This window comes from Lepidochelys olivacea, assembly GCF_965140295.1.
Source record: "Lepidochelys olivacea isolate rLepOli2 genome assembly, chromosome: 17".
Lineage (NCBI taxonomy): Eukaryota > Metazoa > Chordata > Testudines > Cheloniidae > Lepidochelys > Lepidochelys olivacea.
The window spans coordinates 18,275,776-18,295,324 of NC_140427.1; the positions used below are offsets into that span (position 1 = coordinate 18,275,776).

At 45.2% G+C, this 19,549-nt stretch overlaps 1 protein-coding gene across 2 annotated transcripts; it reads left to right on the forward strand.

The window, feature by feature from the left end:
* The first annotated feature begins 1,249 nt into the window (after window positions 1-1,249).
* LOC311532609 (3 beta-hydroxysteroid dehydrogenase type 7-like) lies at window positions 1,250-17,952 on the forward strand. Of its 2 annotated transcripts, none has more exons than XM_084651181.1 (6): window positions 1,250-1,461; window positions 5,176-5,331; window positions 9,961-10,069; window positions 13,795-13,894; window positions 15,523-15,685; window positions 16,858-17,952. In XM_084651181.1, exons 1-6 carry the CDS (start codon window positions 1,314-1,316, stop codon window positions 17,295-17,297), a joined length of 1,116 nt encoding a protein of 371 aa, XP_084507307.1. In that variant the 5' UTR covers window positions 1,250-1,313; the 3' UTR covers window positions 17,298-17,952. The 2 variants fall into 2 exon arrangements, with proteins under 2 accessions (XP_084507307.1, XP_084507308.1); XM_084651182.1 differs by lacking the exon at window positions 1,250-1,461 and adding an exon at window positions 2,393-2,496.
* The last annotated feature ends 1,597 nt before the right edge of the window (window positions 17,953-19,549 follow it).

Here is a 19,549-nt window from a genome sequence, read left to right on the forward strand (position 1 = left end):
TGCAGGCATGGTTACATTGCAGCTATCGAGAGCCCCGTCCTCCAGCTAAGGCTGAGCACATCACGTAAACAAAAGAAAATGTCAATGAACCCAAACTCAAGGCCTCCACCTCATCACATTCTTCCTTGCAACACTGATAGGGACATGATCAAGGCTGCCTGATGTAACCACCCTTGCCCCTGCAGCACTTGTGTGGCTGTCTTGCTTACCCTGGTGGCACCAGCTACTACAGTGTCTCCTCACTGCAATGAAACATTCACAGCTGGCCTGGCTCGGCTGACTCGGGCTTGTGGGACTAGAGTATTGCAGCGTAGACATTTGAGCTTGATCTGGAGTCTGGGCTCTGAGACCCTCCTGCCTCGCTGGGTGTTTTATTGCAGCGTAGACATACGTTTAGACTATTAATCCTTGCGACAGGCCTGTGAGGCAGCACAGTGCTATTATCCCCATGTTACAGATGGGGAAGGGAAAGACTAAGGGTGATATTCACAAGAGGGACTCAGGCATTGCAATGCTCAGAATCTACCATCAGGTAGAGGGGAAATTTGAACCTGGGTCTCCTGCATCCTGGGTGAGTGCTCCAACTGCTGAGCTGAAAGTGATAAAGGGGTCCACTGACACCACCACCACCACCATTTTGTGCTAGGCCTGATCCAGTAGGTGATCTCTGAGCAGGCCAGATAAGCAAGGGAATGCCTAGTTTAAGGATCCCACAGGGACTTCAAACATGTCCAGTGTGACAGAAATGCAGGCACCATGGAGACTTTACCAGCAGAAAGGTAGGCACCTACAGGGTTAGGTGGCAGCTGAGGGGCTTGGGGGGTTAGGGATCTAAATGTTGGTTTTAGGTGACTAATGTAGCAGTTACATGTTGAATTCCCTTTGTGGATCTACTCCAGAGTGACTCAGAATCAGGCCCACAGGGCAGATCTGCCTCGAAGGGAAAAGCCTGTGCAAGTGTTTGGAATTTAAGACCTTTCTGCATGCAGAAAACCTGTCTCATTCCAACAGAGAGCGGGGAGACAGCACAGGAGCACATCTTGGGGTATCCCCATGAGAGGGACAGGCTGAGCCCTGTGGCCCAGGGCTCGACTGGACATAGTACTGCAGCATCTGGGGGGGTTCAGGGACTCTGTGCTGTGGTTCAAATTTTCATCGACACACAACTTTCAGGTTCATGTTCAGTTCAACTCTAGATAACGATTAAACCTTAGACTTTGTTCTCTAAATGAATTTGCCAAGAGGGAGAGCCCAGTCAGCGTTTGAGAGGCTCCTGGGAGCACCTCTCTACTGCACCTGCTCCTCTCTCCAGGATGGGTGAGGCACTGATATACCTGGTGACGGGAGGATGTGGTTTCATTGGGGAGCACATTGTGGAGCTGCTGTGCGAGCAGGGCTATGTCAGCGAAGTCCGGGTCTTTGACTCACTGGCAGGAGAGGAAGTGAAGAAGTTTGCCACAGGTAAGGAAATATTATGTACTAGCAATAGCCTCTCTTCCTTTCAAAGAAGCAATTGTTCCACTTATACTATGCCCACCACGAAGCTATCTCCATCATAAGATACCATACCAAAGCGACAGGCATGGTGTAAGAACCTGACCAGAACAGACTACAAATAGTAACTTCCCGCTAAGAAAAGGCTAACACAGGACTGAAACCACACAGAGAGAGGACCTGTATTGACTTATCTACTAGACATGCTGCCAGGGGACAGAGAGTCCTGGATCGAGCGTCAGTTATGATGATATGTAAGATGTGCACTCCCTGAGCCCAGCCACCAGGTGGACGACACAGCTAACTGGTTACAGCTGCCTTAGTGGTCTGGTTACCAGCTGGAACACACAACAGCAAGATAAATCCAACCTGTCAAACAGCTCCATCCCAAACAAGGTTCTGCCCCAAGTACAAAAAATTGACAGGACTACAGATGCGAGCTCAGTTTCTGGTATGCAGAATGAAATAATTGGAAGGAACCTTCTATCAGAGTCCTCCTGCACTTTGCCCGAGGAACTAGAGACGACCATTAGTGAACAGGTGTATAATTAAACTAATCCACCCTGAGCATTGTTGCATAGCTGCCTTTTCTCTTTAACCAGAGTTTATTACTGTACGGCGCATTGGAAAAACAGCACCTTTCACTGGATCTTAAACATACATCCATGCAGAGCACTATGCCCAGCGATCAGTGCTCTGTATCGGGCGTAACCCTGGGAGTTTCCGAGCATGCTCCACTTGTTTTTTTGTGGGAGGGAGGAGAGTCGTCTTGTTGTTTCATCTAGAGGCTGTCAGAATGAATGCTCAGAACAAGAGGAGATTCCAGGGGGTACCCAAGGGACGGATTCCCATGCATAGCTAATGGGTGCTGGAGTATGAGTTTGTTAGTGGCACCTGGGCATCTGCTGGCTGACATGACTGCAGTGAAGCAGGGTTACTGGGACTACAGTGCAAATCCCCACAGAAGTAGGAGTTGATGGCCTGTCTACGCTTCATATTTAGGTAGGCATAGCTGCCGTGCTCGGAGGTGGGGAACATCATCTGCCAACCTAACTCTGGGTGTAGATACAGGTAGGTCGATGGAAAAATGCTTCCATGGACCTAGCTACCATCATTGAGGGAAGCAGAGTTCCTACAGCAAAGGAACAACCCCGTCCGGCGCTGTACACTACGGGATTACAACAGCGCAGCTATGGCATCATAGCGGCTAGACTGTAGGCCTGGCCTAAGGCTGTTAGAGAACAGGAATCCATGGAGTTGCACCTTGGTCTGAATTTGACTTCTTTTGTTTCAGACCTAATTTTCAGCTGTCACGAGTACGTAACCAAAGTTGCTTACAGTGTCAGAGATCCCTTCCGGGCACTGAGTCCTGGTTCAGGGGATTCCTACACTACGTGGCAGATCTGACCAAAATGGGCCAGAGAGAAGTAACACGTTTAGAAGTAATTCTGGGACACAGAAGAAAATAAATCCCAACAGCCCAGGTTTTCTAGCACAGTTGATTCCTTGCCCCATCCTTTTAGAATTGCCTTTCTTGGGGCCTGATCCTGACAGGTGTGAGCACCTACAATTCCGGTTAAGTCCCTGGAGTTGTGGGTGTTCTGGACCTCTCAGGCGTGGGACATTAGTGTCACAATCAGCTTAGTTCCCCTGCAGCACTTGCCATCACACACACACACACACACACTCTCTCACACACACACAAACGTACGTGTTTGCAGTGGTGAGAGCGAAAGAATATAGGGGAGATTGGCAGGCTTTAAAGACCTCACTCCTCAGGCTGTGCTAAATGGAGAGGGAAAAAATGGTCCCTCCACGGCTGCAATGTATGAGATTTGATCTCACTCCAGAGGGCCAGTGAGGTGGTAAGAAACACAAGCCACCTGGGCATTTCTGTATCTCTCACGCACTGTTTGATCCTCAGACTCTCTGGCTGCTGCATTTGCAGGGAGATTGGCTTTCCTGCCCCTTACTTGGTTGCTGAAATATTCATCATGATTAAGTAGGTCACAGCTGAGTCAATAGGACTCCATAAAGCCTTGGAATCGGATCAAACCCATGGAGGACGGCAGTTCCTAAACTTTCCCATAGGGTCTCCCAACCATGTGGTCCACCTACCCTCCCAATCTCCTAACATCCTTGTGGCAAATACAACATGTAACCCAGTGGTGAGTGGGTCTGACAGGTCCCCTCTGCCCCAGACACATCCTCACCAGTGGGCTCCAATTGCTAGCTGAGAAAAGTGAGGGGAGGAGTCAATGTTTTCGTAGCTTCCTTCAGTGCAAGGTAACCGCTTGAAACAAGCAGAGTGCCACCTTTCTGGGATAGCAAGTGCCGTGGGGGGCACCAGCAATCCACAGACTACAGCTTGGGAACGGAGGGTGTAGAAGACAGGTGTCTCCTTCAGGCTGAGTTTCACTGAAGGGACATTTATGGTGGTATAGGAGTTCACTGCATAGGAGTAGTCTGTACCTGCAGGCCCTGAACCTCTGCCCAGAGGCTAGGCCTAACCCAGCTAGGAGTAGAGGCACTAGCCCACCAACTGTAGTGGCCAGAAAGCTGCTGAATTGGCCACCATCCTGTAGAGGTGGCCATTCCGCACTCTTGCGAGACAGGACTAGCGTGTCCTCTGAGCCCCATTTCCCCAAGCTAAGGAGACTGCGCCTTTCCATGCCAAACCGACCTGTTATCGCCTTCACTCACATTAGAGAAAGTCCAGGAAATACAGTGAGCCAACCTCTAGCCAGGTATTCTGAACTACAGCGCAGGAGAATGGGCTAAATCCTGCCTGACCACCCCAACACCCTGGTGAAGTAAGGAAATAACTAGTAGTAGCTGCAGAAGTAGGCAGGTACAGTATTGCTGGGCCAAGGAGAAGGGAAAGCCCAGAAGCAGGCCCCAGCATTGTGGAAAAAAAAACGTACGGAATGTAAGAGGCAAGGGGAACTTCCCTAGGCCATTTCTAAACCAACCTATAATTCTCTATTTTATTCTATACGTTTTTAAGCAATTTGCATAGAATCCTGTTTAATTTCTACAGGACTCTCGTAGCTTCGTCCCTGCTAATTTCTATAGGGCTTCTGCTGTAGTGAAATTCTGCTCCCCCATCATCAGCACCTGGGCACCCCTGTTGGCTTCAATTAATTAGTTCAGGTTTGTTCAGTACTATACTGTGTACGAGTGCGAGGCATTTATAATGACAGACCCTTGCTCCAATCCACAGCGCGTGTCAGCCAGCATAGTTCCATTGGAGTGAAGGACATACACCAGGTGAGTACCCACGTCTCTGGGTGTAAAAGATACAGGGCCATATTCTGCCCTAATGCAACAGACTCAGTGGAGTGGTACTGTAAGACTGACAGACCCTGGTCGTCGGTAGGCGGGATCGAACCTGGGACCTCTGAAGCTAAATGCATGAGCCTCTACACTGCATGAGTTAAAAGCCAAAAGCCTTAGCTAAGGCTGTAGAGCCGACTCACTCTCTCTCTAAGTGGTCTTGGGGCCACTAGATGGGACAGAGCACCCCACCCAGGAGGTGTGTGGGTTACAGTAGCAAATTGCACGGGGTTTGAATTTGTCCCATGCAGAACAGGGTTTTATGTACAGGATTCTCCTTCTGCAGGAAGATGCTCCTTCATAGGTTTTTATTTCTGCATCTGGAGTTAAACGTTTTTTTTCCAGCTACCACTTGTGTGACAGTGATGAAAGGAGACATCCGAGACTACGCTCTGCTCCTCTCTGCCATGCGGGGAGTCCATGTGGTTATTCACACAGCTGCTATTGTGGACTACACAGATACTGTACCCTTTCGGGAAATGAAAGCTGTCAATGTTGCTGGTAAGCGCTTTAAAGCAAGGAACTAAGTACAGACTAATATTCACACATCATCTGTGTGCAGAGTCATGTAAAAGAACATGACACATACCCTCTCTGATGTAGTGCTTTTCTGCTTCCTGTAATTCAGAAGCACCACTTGGATGGTGGACTAGAAAAGTGACCTTTTCTTCATTAGCAAGAAAGTTTCTCTCTTGGCCCCTGACCCGAGTCGAGACCAGGCAATGACATTTGCTGCCAGTTCTACAAAGCTTTTATATGTGCAATGCCAAGTTACATGGAGAAGGAGCAAAATACAGCCCTGGCAAATAAGGCCTGAGCTACGCACAGATTTTGCACTGGGATAATTATGTTCGTTAGGGGAGTGATTTGTTTTACCAATATAGTTATAGGGGTATAAACCCCTGGTGCAGATGTAATTATACTCTTATGCATTATGATTTATTAGTTATACTGTAATAGCATCTAGAAGCCCACTCACGGACCAAGACAGCATGGTGCTAGGTCTTGTACAAATACAGAACAGAAAGACGGTCCCTGCTCCAAGTAGCTTACAATTACAAGAAGTAAGAAGATAAGGGAATAAAGCTAATGCAATCCTTGGAGGCATGAACAGGGGACTCTTGAGTAGGAGTAGAGAAGTTATTTTGCCTCTGTATTTGGCACCAGTGCAACCCACTGCTGGAATACTGTGTCCAGTTCTGGTGTCCACAATTCAAGGACGACGTTGATAAATTGGAGAGGGTTCAGAGAAGAGCCATGAGAATGATTCAAGGATTAGAAACCAGGCCCTAGTGTGGTAGACTCAAGGGGCTCACTCTATTTAGCTCAACAAAGAGAAGGTTAAGGGGTGACTTGATCACAGTCTATAAGTTCCTACCTGTGGAATATATATTTAATAATGGGCTCCTCAATCTAGCAGAGAAAGGTCTAACAATCCAATGGCTCGAAATTGGAAGCTAGTCAAATTCAGACTAGAAAGAAGGTATAATTGTTTTTTAAACAGTGAGTAATTAACCACTGGAACAAATTGTCCTGGATGATTCTCCATCACTGACCATTTTAAAATCTGGATTGGATGTTTGTCTAATAGATCTGTTCTAGGAATTATTTTGGGGCCATTCTCTGGCCTGTGTTATATAGCAGGTCAGACTAAGATGATCACAATGGTCCCTTCTGGCCTTGGAATCTATGAAAAAAAAGCTATATCGGTATATTTATGCCAGTATAACTGCATCCACACTGGTACCAGTCTAGTTAAAGCTGTACATTTGTGTGGATACACAAGACCTTACATACATGCGAGATTGTCCTCAGCATTCTCCCCCTGTCAATACCTACACAGACTTCCTGCCCATCTTACAAATTTGCCTAAATAACGTTGGTTCATAAACCCAGTGAATAAGCACAGGTTATAAAAAAATGAAATCCCCATTACAGCAAGAATTTCTAATGCACATCAGGCCACAAGCTGATATAACAGTTAACTGCAATGATGATCATAGAATCATAGAATATCAGGGTTGGAAGGGACCCCAGAAGGTCATCTAGTCCAACCCCCTGCTCGAAGCAGGACCAATTCCCAGTTAAATCATCCCAGCCAGGGCTTTGTCAAGCCTGACCTTAAAAACCTCTAAGGAAGGAGATTCTACCACCTCCCTAGGTAACACATTCCAGTGTTTCACCACCCTCTTAGTGAAAAAGTTTTTCCTAATATCCAATCTAAACCTCCCCCACTGCAACTTGAGACCATTACTCCTCGTTCTGTCATCTGCTACCATTGAGAACAGTCTAGAGCCATCCTCTTTGGAACCCCCTTTCAGGTAGTTGAAAGCAGCTATCAAATCCCCCCTCATTCTTCTCTTCTGCAGGCTAAACAATCCCAGTTCCCTCAGCCTCTCCTCATAAGTCATGTGTTCCAGACCCCTAATCATTTTTGTTGCCCTTCGCTGGACTCCCTCCAATTTATCCACATCCTTCTTGTAGTGTGGGGCCCAAAACTGGACACAGTACTCCAGATGAGGCCTCACCAATGTCGAATAGAGGGGAACGATCACGTCCCTCGATCTGCTCGCTATGCCCCTACTTATACATCCCCAAATGCCATTGGCCTTCTTGGCAACAAGGGCATACCGCTGACTCATATCCAGCTTCTCGTCCACTGTCACCCCTAGGTCCTTTTCCGCAGAACTGCTGCCTAGCCATTCGGTCCCTAGTCTGTAGCTGTGCATTGGGTTCTTCCGTCCTAAGTGCAGGACCCTGCACTTATCCTTATTGAACCTCATCAGATTTCTTTTGGCCCAATCCTCCAATTTGTCTAGGTCCTTCTGTATCCTATCCCTCCCCTCCAGCGTATCTACCACTCCTCCCAGTTTAGTATCATCCGCAAATTTGCTGAGAGTGCAACCCACACCATCCTCCAGATCATTTATGAAGATATTGAACAAAACCGGCCCCAGGACCGACCCTTGGGGCACTCCACTTGATACCGGTTGCCAACTAGACATGGAGCCATTGATCACTACCCGTTGAGCCCGACAATCTAGCCAGCTTTCTACCCACCTTATAGTGCATTCATCCAGCCCATACTTCCTTAACTTGCTGACAAGAATACTGTGGGAGACCGTGTCAAAAGCTTTGCTAAAGTCAAGAAAATATACATCCATGATCTTTATATTTTTCTTCCTATTTGGTTAATGCTTAAGGCACCTGTGATTTACTAATGCATTCAAGGCCAACATCTATTTCTCTATTTTTGTTGTTTTCAAGACTGATGCTTTAAAAAAAGTGGCTGTATTTTGTGAGTGCCGGTAATATTCAGAGAGCCCTCAGGGCTCTGTTTTCTAATGGTTTTGAGAGATCCTCTCTTCATTGTCTGCTTGAAATCAGCAGTTTATTGGAAAGGGATTACAGATCTCTGTGAACTCGGAGGACTTTCCTGTTGAACAGAGAAGGCCTCTGAAACTAGCCCAAAGAACTAGGCCATCTGGGCCATGATTTTCAGAAGTGACTAGTGATTGTGATTCCCTCTGCTTTTTGCGGAGTTCAATTTTAGACCCTTAAAATATTCCTCAATTTCATGTGGTAGCTGCTCAGCACCTCTGAAGAATCAGGCTCTGATTAGATGAATACTATCTGAAGCCGAGAAGGCCCGTTCTAAGTAATCAAGAAAACAAACATATGTAACAATTAAATGTAACATGCACCCATCCAGGATCTGCAAATTCAAGAGCAGAAGCTGAACGTCAGGGCAGGGATATTACAGATATTTTAGGGACCCAGATTTATGAGATGCTGAATTCCTTCAGCTTCCATTGACTTCCATAGAAGTTGGGGATACTCAGAACCACCCATAGTTGGTATTGCCATATACATTTTCCTAGGAGAGCCCAAACTGAAGATCGTCCCAATGAATGCAACTATCCTATCCAGAAATGCCATAGAATCATAACAAATGCCACATCTTCAAAATTTTGTCAGACCTGACATAGGTATTGTCCACAAACACGCCTGCCACAATAGTGGCTTAATTTAATCCACTGTCTGTCCCAGGCAGGTTGCAAGCAGGCTGTAAGCAGCGCCTGTCACAAACTCTGTGGGAGTTGAGTGGAAATGGAGCAATCCCCATTTTAATTATTTTTTTGGCCCTTTGTTGTTGATTTTGTAACAAATGAAAACAAATTGTACGAACTGCTGTTCCCAGGGGCTGATAAAGACCTTTTTCTCTCTGTTCGCCTTTTGTGAAAGCAGACTCCAGGCCTGGTCTGAATCACTACACACTAACTACAAGGCCACATCTGACCATCCTTGCTCATGCTGCATGGGCCCTTAACTCCATTGTGTAGGGATTGCCCCTGGAGTAGGTCAGTGCTCAGTGCGAGATAAGGTGGCAAAATTTGGCCTTGTGTTTGGACCATTGGTATAAAATGTTGCAGTTGTTTATTTTTTAAATGCGTATTGCTCAGGACTCTGCATCAGGGCTAGAACCATGTGTGGAGTTGCCACCTCTGAGCTATAAACCATCCCCAGGAGATCCAGGATGATCCTAAGTCCATAAAACAGGACAGCTGGCAGGGTGTACTGAGCATCCTTACAGATTTCCTGGGACAGCTACCTCAAAAACAGGATGATCCTGGGAAAACCTAAACAGATGGCAACCCTAACCACATGGATTTTTTTTTACCCGCACTGTCAGTGTACACAAAGTCAGCCATAGTTCATATTCAATAGGGGCTTGCAAACCACCAAGGTGGTGGACACACAGTTTTAAATGAGAAGATTTTTGCTCTGTGTAGATATCTGCAAACCACCTGAGGCTGCTGTTTGATGGAAAATTTTGAGCTTCTGCTGTTTTCCCCACGGACAGTAGCCACGTGAGTCAAGTCACATTACATTTTCAAGGGTAGCCCCCGGTCCCATATCTGGTGAGCTGCCGAGACTGAGTGATCTTGCCAAAATAACTCAACGTGGTGAACCCAGACCTTGTTGTGGCTTTGCAATGAGATCCACCCGTGGTAAAACGGACTTAGTTCAAATCCAAACCTTGACTCTGCAAATTTTTTTTTGCGACTACATCAGGAACCAAACCAATAAAGGTTGTTAATTATTTTTCATTCCTGACATGCTCCTCAGGTACTGAAAATGTGCTGAAGGCCTGCTGCATCCTGAGCATCCCATATGTTGTCTATACAAGTTCCATTGCGGCTGTGGGACCCAACACTCGACAAGAACCCATGCTGAGGTGAGCCTAAGCCAATCCGTTGCATCTGTCTGCTTTGTCAGATGACTGAAAGAAGATCTTTGGAGCTGGAGCGAGCATGGGGATTTTTGCTGGGATACAAGAGGGCAAGGTGTTTTTCCCTCCATAGTGATTTCCTTTTATGCAGGTCCTTCCCTGCTACCATTCTCCTTCAGCAATTACAGCCTCAAACATAGCCTAAATGCTAACACTAGTGGATATAACCCCAAGATAAAAAGTTTACCAAATGGCATATGACCCAGCTGCATATGACCTATGTATCAGTCAGATTATCAGCCCTTCCCATTGGCCATATCCCTGGCCTCAAGGCCCCCTTCCCCTAGATCCCATGACCATACCTGAACAGGTGCTAAGGGCTTGAGTCTGCTTCCATTGAAATCAACAGTAGTTTTGGATCAGGGCCAAAGGGTAAAATTTTCAAATGTCCTGAAGTTACTTAAGAGCCTAGGCCCCATTTTCAGCAGTGACTGGCACTTAGGTTCCTAAGTTCCACTGACTTTCAGTGACATGGGCTAACAAATTTCAAAAGTGCCCCAGTGACTTAGGAGCTCAAGCCCCATTCATTGACTTTCAGTAGGACTTAAGCGCTTTTGCAAATGTTACCCCAAATCTTCTCTAAGGGGGGTGGCCCAGTGGCATGTAACTATGCCTGAAATGGAAAAGAGCAACAGTCCATCTAGGCTGGTATCCTGAGTGCTTGAAACATTATTTGCCTCAAAATAAACACACAACCCAAAACAGGGCAAGAAAAAAGATCCCAGCAGCCAGAGACCCTAATTAATTTAACTTAGTACCCTCTGGTTCATGTACCATGCGGGTAGGGCAAATAGAAAATACTTTTGAAAATATGGGCCTGATTCTCCTGTTATCTGGTGGAAATCCAGAGTAAGTCAATGGAAGCAAGTTGGTGTAAAGTGAGAGAAGAATGAGGCCCATGATCTGAAAATGCACCAGCTGCCTCTTAATGGAGCCCAGCTGGAGGACTGGCAAACTGCACAATATGACCGTGGTCACCACACTGAAAATACATGTGATACAGCTTCCCTGCTCCTCTCTTCCTTCCCCTTCTTATCCCCCTCTCTGTGCTTCACTCTTGCAGCTCATGCGCCAGCTCTTCTTTCCTCTCCTCTGCCCCCCTCTCCCCATCATTCATTGTGTAATTATATTCAACTCACTTTTACATCCTGGTGAACTGACACAGACAAAGCCTGATTAGTCTCTGGACAGGGTGATGGGCGCTGGGACAATGCTAACACCTCAGCATCCGACAATAATAGAAAATGCCTCTGTCAGTCTCAATCCCTCTGAGGGAGCTACCGCGGAGATACCTTCTGACAATGCTGCTCCAGTCTCATTAGTGTTCAGTTATCTGTGATCATTTTGAAAAGCAAGAGCATTACGCTGAGCTCTTTGTTACCGGCAAGCTTTAAGCGGGGGGGGGGGGGGGAGGAGGAGGGGTGGAGAGGGGTGGGAATGGGGGAGAGAAAAAATCCAAACAGTGCACTGCAGTCCAAGAATGCACATTACCCTTGGTGGAGCAGTTTCTTTTAAAGAGAAAAAGATCTGAAGATACAGAAAGAAAGTAATTAAAACTAGAACTTCAAGATAAACCTCCTAATTGTATTGGGCCTCCGGAGGCTCCTAAGGGTGGAATGAACCATGCACCACAAATCTTTTGTTCAGGGTGTTTTCTAGTTTGTTTGTCCTATGCATCACCCAAAGACAGGGAGTGGGGAGGATGGCCTTGCAATAAAAGTGCAGGGCAGAAGGAGAGTTGAGTTTTTAATTCCTGACTCTTATTATTTATTTGTATTACTGCAGCGTCTAGCGGTCCCAGTTGAAATCGGGGGCCCCATTGCGCTAGACACTGTATTACTACGTAGACAAAGGGTGAGAGAGAGGAAGTGTTACTACTCCATTTTACAGGTGGAGATACGAGGTACAAAAAAGATCAAATAACTTGCCCCAGGTCAAACAGGGCATCTGTGGCAAAGCGGAACCCAGATCTCCTGAGGCCCAATCCAATGCCTTAATCAGATCATCCTTCCTATGGCCAGAGATTTAGTGAGAGAACTTGTGGCAAGTCCTTAACCTCTAGGCCTCACTTTCCCCATCTGTGAATGGGGGACAATAATACTGTACCGCAGAGGGACGTGGGGACACTTCACTCATTATTAGGCTAATGTCCTTTAGCAACTCAAGCTTTTTGTTCTGGGCATCTCTGATTCAATCCCCATTGTTTTGGGCAAAATGGTGGCTGCCACCCGTGAACTTCAATATCTGCTTAACAATCACTGGCTCAGAGAACGCTCATGCCAGCAAACTTGTCTGCTAACTATCCATGGAGGGTGGAATTCACTCCTGTGCACAAGACTTAAGGCCTTTAGACGACTCAGAGTCCCCTGGAGCCATGCATAGGTCTTGTGCAGACCCTCTGGCAGCAGGAGGGGGAAGGGGTGATGGTCATCCAGAAAGCAAAACACAAAAGGGAATTCATTAAAAATGTGCAGGAAGTTTCACTGACATTTTTTTGCAGCATTTGCACACTGCTAAAGGGGACATAGACACACAGCAGGTAGGAAGATCGGAAGAACCAAAGCCTAGCTTCCTGGTAATTACAGGAAGAAGTGTGTGTGTCCATGTACACTTGATCCTGATGGATGATCCCTGCTTAGTGCTCAGGAGGAAAGCAGATTTTCCCTGCGCCCCCATCTCTCAAGATCGTTCCCCCCACTGAAATGCCTTCCAGATTCCACATTGAGCTAGAACCCTCATTGTTAGCACCTATGGTTTATTCACTAACCAAGCCAGGTAACTGTGGACAAAAGTCCAGGGTTCTGTCAAGAGGCAATGCCTCTGTTATGCTTGCTCTGTCTTCCCTTTCTGTAGCTGATTATTGCAGGAGTCTGTGTTGCTGATCATTCTATAGCTTTTCCATCCCCCCTCCAAGCTGTGGGCCTCCCCCTCCTTCATTCAGTAGTAAGTTAAGATCCAGAGCTAGCCTGGGGCGTGTGCTGCTCCTTTTAGAGCAGCAGCAAAATGCTCCCAGCACTGCGTCCATCTGAGCCTACAAAAAGGTCCTTGTGATGGCCAGACAGCTGGAACTTCTTTGCTCTCCTCCTAAGAACAGGATTTGCCCATGGTAACTAAAGAGTAACTCCAATATAAACCAACTGCTATTAACACTTCCATATGATCACCTGATACCGTATGCATCCCTTTTACATGTCTACTATGCTTGCAAATGCCTTATAATTAATAGTATTGGAAAATTAAACAGCAGCCGCTCCTTCTAATTTATGCCAGGTAATGGGCCGGTCTCTCTCTTTCAGCTGTGAGTGCTTTTATTCTTTCTGCCCTGTATCTTCCTGGGCCACATTCAGCCATTTGTGGGTTGCTAGAAAAGCCGAGTATGTGTCATGTGGCAGTGAGTTATACAGGTTAATTAGACATAGGCGAACCAAAATGAACAAAAATGAGACCAAACCAGCAATAATACAGCCCAGTGAGTAAGTTTTGTAGTGTTGAAAACAGTTCATACCAAAGGCTGTTGAGGCCCTTAGGCTTCTGCACTACTCATCAGGACCTCGGTCTCCCAGACTCTCAAGACATGTAATTTGTAGCTAAAGGCAAGATGTTGCCTAGCAGCTTTGTGGCAGTCTCTTGTAGTACCCTGATCACTGATTGCTTCTTTTCCTTTATCTCAGAGGAACAGAAGACACCAAGTACAGTGGGGAAGTGGAACTTCCTTATGGGAAGACTAAGGCCATGGCAGAAAAATTGGTACTTGAAGCCAATGGGAAAGAGGTACGAAAGTCAGACAGCAGCCTCAGTACCATAACATAGGATTTACGGAAGGCGAGAGCCCATGATTCTCTGAATACAAGCCCGCCACTCAAAGCTGATCAACTACAAACAGCTGCAGTTTTGATTTCACATAGAAAAGCCTTAAACTGATGTATGCTGGGTGTTCCCACCGAATCATAATGCAGACCGTAACGCTCCAAGGCCCGGATTTGGCAAAGCGCTTTAAGTACATGCTTAAATTCCATTGTAGTGAATGCCACTTATGACTCTTAAAAACTTACACTTGGTCTGTGTTAAATTATGGCTGTGAAACATGGCCATTCAAGCAATCAATTATGAAGAAACTACAATCCTTCGAATTATGGTGTGTTAGAAAAATTCTGAAAGTATCATGGATAGACTATGTAACCAGTGAACGAGTATTAGAGATAAACTCAGAAAATGCTAGTTAAAGATCTTATGAAAAGACAGATTTGATTTACAACGCATATTTTAAGAGGTTTAGTGGGTGATGCATGTTTACGGGCACAGGACGGGAAAGTTGATGGCAGAACACAAGACAGAAAATGATGTTGGATAGCCAATGTGGTATCCTGGATGGATCAGCAGGACTATTTATTCACAAAGAAATAAGCAGAGGATTGTGTAGAATGGGCTACTAGTAATGGAGATGCCTCATAGGAATAGAATACTACTTAAGCATGGGCTTAAGTGCTTTACTGAATTAGGGCCCAAGAGACCACATTTACCTTAATATCCCATGTAAGTGGATACGCAAAAGTGCCTAAGTGAGATAGGAGTCTAAGTCCCAATTTCAAAAGGGATGTCCACACTGCATAGTACACCTGAGCTCTGACTCAGGTTTGAGCTCAAGTCCCTCTTCTGTCCACACAAATCAGTCTGACTCGGGTCAGCAATACTCAGGACCCAGGCTCTCAGACCCCACTAGGAGGGTTGGGTCAGAACCAGAGTCGCGCTGTGATGGAGGCCCAAGCCCTGTCATTTTGCAGTCTGGATGCAGCTCAAGACACGGACCCAAGTCAGAAGGCCTGCGCAGTGCAGAGTATCCGCACTGGTATGGCTGATAGGCCATGTTGCGGCAATTGCAAATCCAGGTTTACAATGCATTGTGGATGCTCAAGCACAGGCTTGAAAACACCGAGTCCACAAGCCCGAGTGCCGTAGACCTGGGCTTAGTGTGCTGTGTAGACATCCCTTTGGCACTTAGTCTTCCTAAGTCAAATTGACTTTCAAAGAGACTTGGGCATTTCAACGGGAGTTAGGCACCTTGGTACTTTTGAAAATCCCACTAGGATGCATCCTTAGGCACCTGAATATCTTTGAAAATCAGTCATTTCTGAAAACAGGACTTTACTAAACTGCTTAGGCACTTTTGAAAAAACATATTGTGGTCTCTTTATTTCCACATGACGTGTTTTTTATTTAACAAACACAAAAATACTATGGAAGATCTCATCCTCGAATCCATAGCCTGCTAAGATTCTGTGTGACCCGAAGAACAACTCTGTGTAGCATGAAAGCTGGTCTCTCTCACCAACAGAAGCTGGTCCAATAAAAGGTTTACCTCGCCCATCTTGTCTGTCAAACATTCTGTCTTGATTTTACAGCTAAGCAATGGTGGCAAACTTGCAACATGCATCATCTGTCCAAATACAGTTTATGGGGAGAAGTGTCTGGTTCTAAAGGACTTGTATACCTTTGCCAAAGCCAAAGGGGGTGTGTTGGACTACCTGGACCCTGAAGATACAGAACGTAATTGCACGTACGTAGGTGAGTATGTTGCTTTGATTCCTTTACATGTTTTTACCAGATTATTTTTTAAAGGGTCAGTCTGTCTTTTTGGCCATGAGGCTATTATACACCCTGGATCATGTTCGGACAGTGAGCAAGGAGTGTAAAGAATGAACACAAATAATTTTAAAAACTCTAAATAGGGCTGGCTGAAAAAAAAATTAAGGGTTTTCTGGGAAAAAAATTTAAAAAACAACTTTATTATTTTGTTCTGTTTTTTGTATGGAATTTCACTCTTTTTTTTTTTTTTTTTAAACAAAATGAAAAATCATTTAGAACATGGAAAAAATTTCCAGTAGAAAAAAAAAATTCCAGGAAGAGAAAAAGCAAAAAAAACCCCAGAATTTGAAAACTTACTGGTTTTCAAAACAAAATTTTTCATCTCATAGAAACAAAATATTTCAAACCAAATGAGCATTTTTGTTTCATTTGAAAAGTCCCGCCTCCTCTTTTTAAACCCTACTGTTAGATTGGGGTGGGCGGAGGGGGGAAGAGACCAACCAGTTCTATTTGTAAAGTTTGGAAATTGTTCCTTGTGGAAGGAAGAGAGCGACTGAATTTAATAGGGATTAAACTAACAGGATTCTATGGAAATTTAAGAAGATTCTGTACAAAAACCTAAAGAATTTAATAGAGAAGAGATCCTTTGTATCAGTATGTTGAACCATACTGTAGCAGGGATAGAATTCTCCAGTAAGTCTTCCAGATTTTTAGAGTAGAGTAATATCTATGGAACCCTCTCACATACCTATAGGAATTTTTTTCCCATAAGGATGGAATTACAAGAGTTTGAAACCGCTGTTAGAGGAGCGTCAGGCCAAATAGGTTAAGTGACTTGTCCAAAGACATGCAGCAGAGCCAGGAATAAAACCATCGAGTCCAGATTCTTACTTATCTGGCTCTGACTATGAAATATTGCCCCTTCATTTCCCATGGACCAATGTCACAATGAACACTTGGATATTTTGGGCAATGACCAGGTCCCTCCAGAATAAGGTTGGGTGACAAAGGTGAGGCAAGATGGGAAAAGATGCTTTACCTACAAAACATGCAGATGTGGGGCATGCATTCAATCTAGTTTAGAAAGCTCCTGTAATAAGTGGACCAAGCTTGCTCCTCCTCCATTCCTACTCTCCCTTCTCCTTCTCCAGGGAACGTTGCATGGATGCATGTGCTTGCAGCCCAGAACCTGCAGCTGAAACCAGATGTACTTGCTGGGCAGGTGTATTATTCCTACGATGACACCCCAACAAGGAAAGGCTTCCTAGTGAGATATCAGCTGTTGTCAGGGATGGACCCCTCAATAAGGCTGGGCTCATGCATACCTTACTGGAAGCTATGGTTACAAATATACTTTTATAGGATAATCAGGATCCTTTTGTACCCTTTTTGGAAACCACAGCCCTTCCTAAACTTGCCTCTGCTGAATGCAATAACCACCACCTTCTCTTATGAGACAGACAAAGCCTTCAGGCATTTTGGGTACATTCCCCTCTACAGCTGGGGAGAGAGTAAACACCGAACTACAGAGTGGTTAAAGTCAGCTACAAAGAACTTGAGATCCCATCAGCACCACGGGAAGGAGATCTAGATGGCATTTTTAACACAAAGAGCGCTTATCCCCTTCAGTGAATTCCATCTGAATTTGGTCATGTGCATAACTTTCCCACTAGGAACCAGACAGAGACCATCAACTCATTACACCTAGACTAACACAGAGCAATGACTTTCAGCTTCTATTATGCATCACTTCTCCGCTCCCCAGGAGACATAAACTTAATATGCATTTACCATTTCACAATATCCACTTGCAGCAGCAGACATACGGGGGGCCATGTCCCACAGCCCTTACTCACTTCAATAGCCCCATTGGCTTCATGGCATTTCATTGGAGCAAGGAATGCAGGGTCAGACCTGTGATTTGTGCGGCTGAATTGAATCTTTGTACAAAATTATTTTTGGTAACCAATTTAATTCCACATCCTGAATAAGCTACATCCTTTTCCAACAGCAGGACTGGCATGTTTAAAGTGATCTCGAATAGCCATTTTTTAGTTAGTGGACTCTCTTTATTTCACTTACACACTCAGGAGGTCCTTAATGGATAATTCTTAGGAGGATGAGGAGAACTCAAGAAATCCCCTCTCAATTTTAGGGTTTTTAGATATCTATATATATAGATAGATATAGACTTTCATCACTATCCTTAGAAGCAGCTTTCACATCTACCTTTTCCCAAAATCCTTTCTGCCACTCAGCTTGTACATTTTATCTTAAAAAAAACAAACCCCAAACCCACACCTAACATTGTAACAAACATAAAAATTACCTTACAATATCTCTTGGTGAAAATTTTTCAGTTTAGTTGCATTCTTATTTATATGGTTTGATAATTGATGTCAGAGCTTACAGACTGTTGGATGCATTTTGCAACTTGAATAAAAATTATACTGGATCCGATTCTCATTCACACAGAGATTGTTTTTCACTGCTCTGGCAATATAAAACAACCTTAAAGTGGGTGCAAATGTAATTGAGTCCCACATTAAGCCCCCCTTTCCACTACCAGAGTGGTGTAAAGGAGCCTTGGTGTAAATGAGAATCAGGTCCTAAGGGTCTGGCTTACATTAAATAAAGCCCTTGCATTCAGAGTTTGGAGAGGGAAGGGGTCATTTTAACTCATCTCATTGTGTTTGGCTATGCAGTTCATATAGTAAAATAGCATGAGAAACAGCTCGGAAATGGGGCAGGCAGTCAAATGAAATTTAGAGTTGAAACAATCTCTGTTGTGCTTTATGCTGGCTTACCAAACCCTCACCCTATTTTGTGCGTGAACAGCAGAAAATTTTCCACAAATGTTAGTTTAAAGTACAAATTAATTTCTACTAGAATTGATCTAGTTCACAACACTTCTGTTCTAGCGGAGTGCCCCAAGGGTCAGTCCTGGGGCCGGTTTTGTTCAATATCTTCATTAATGATCTGGAGGATGGTGTGGATTGCACCCTCAGCAAGTTTGCGGATGACACTAAACTGGGAGGAGTGGTAGATATGCTGGAGGGTAGGGATAGGATACAGAGGGACCTAGACAAATTGGAGGATTGGGCCAAAAGAAACCTGATGAGGTTCAACAAGGACAAGTGCAGAGTCCTGCACTTAGGACGGAAGAATCCAATGCACCGCTACAGACTAGGGACCGAATGGCTAGGCAGCAGCTCTGCAGAAAAGGACCTAGGGGTTACAGTGGACGAGAAGCTGGATAGGAGTCAACAGTGTGCCCTTGTTGCCAAGAAGGCCAATGGCATTTTGGGGTGTATAAGTAGCGGCATTGCCAGCAGATCAAGGGACGTGATCGTCCCCCTCTATTCGACCTTGGTGAGGCCTCGTCTGGAGTACTGTGTCCAGTTTTGGGCCCCACACTACAAGAAGGATAAGGAGAAATTGGAGAGAGTCCAGCGAAGGGCAACAAAAATGATTAGGGGTCTGGAACACATGACTTATGAGGAGAGGCTGAGGGAACTGGGATTGTTTAGTCTACGGAAGAGAAGAATGAGGGGGGATTTGATAGCTGCTTTCAACTACCTGAAAGATGGATCCAAAGAGGATGGATCTAGACTATTCTCAGTGATAGCAGATGACAGGACAAGTAGTAATGGTCTCAAGTTGCAGTGTGGGAGATTTAGGTTGGATATTAGGAAAAACTTTTTCACTAGGAGGGTGGTGAAACACTGGAATGCATTACCTAGGGAGGTGGTGGAATCCCCTTCCTTAGAAGTTTTTAAGGTCAGGCTTGACAAAGCCCTGGCTGGGATGATTTAGTTGGGATTGGTCCTGCTCTGGGCAGGG

What these genes read in the sequence shown, in the direction of transcription:
- LOC311532609 (XM_084651181.1), top strand. Translation starts at nt 1,314, where the DNA reads ATGGGTGAGGCACTGATATACCTGGTGACGGGAGGATGTGGTTTCATT. An exon ending in AGTGAAGAAGTTTGCCACAG is followed by an intron (nt 1,462 to 5,175) that starts GTAAGGAAATAT and finishes TTTTTTTTCCAG; the next exon opens with CTACCACTTGTGTGACAGTG. An exon ending in TTGAAGCCAATGGGAAAGAG is followed by an intron (nt 13,895 to 15,522) that starts GTACGAAAGTCA and finishes TTGATTTTACAG; the next exon opens with CTAAGCAATGGTGGCAAACT.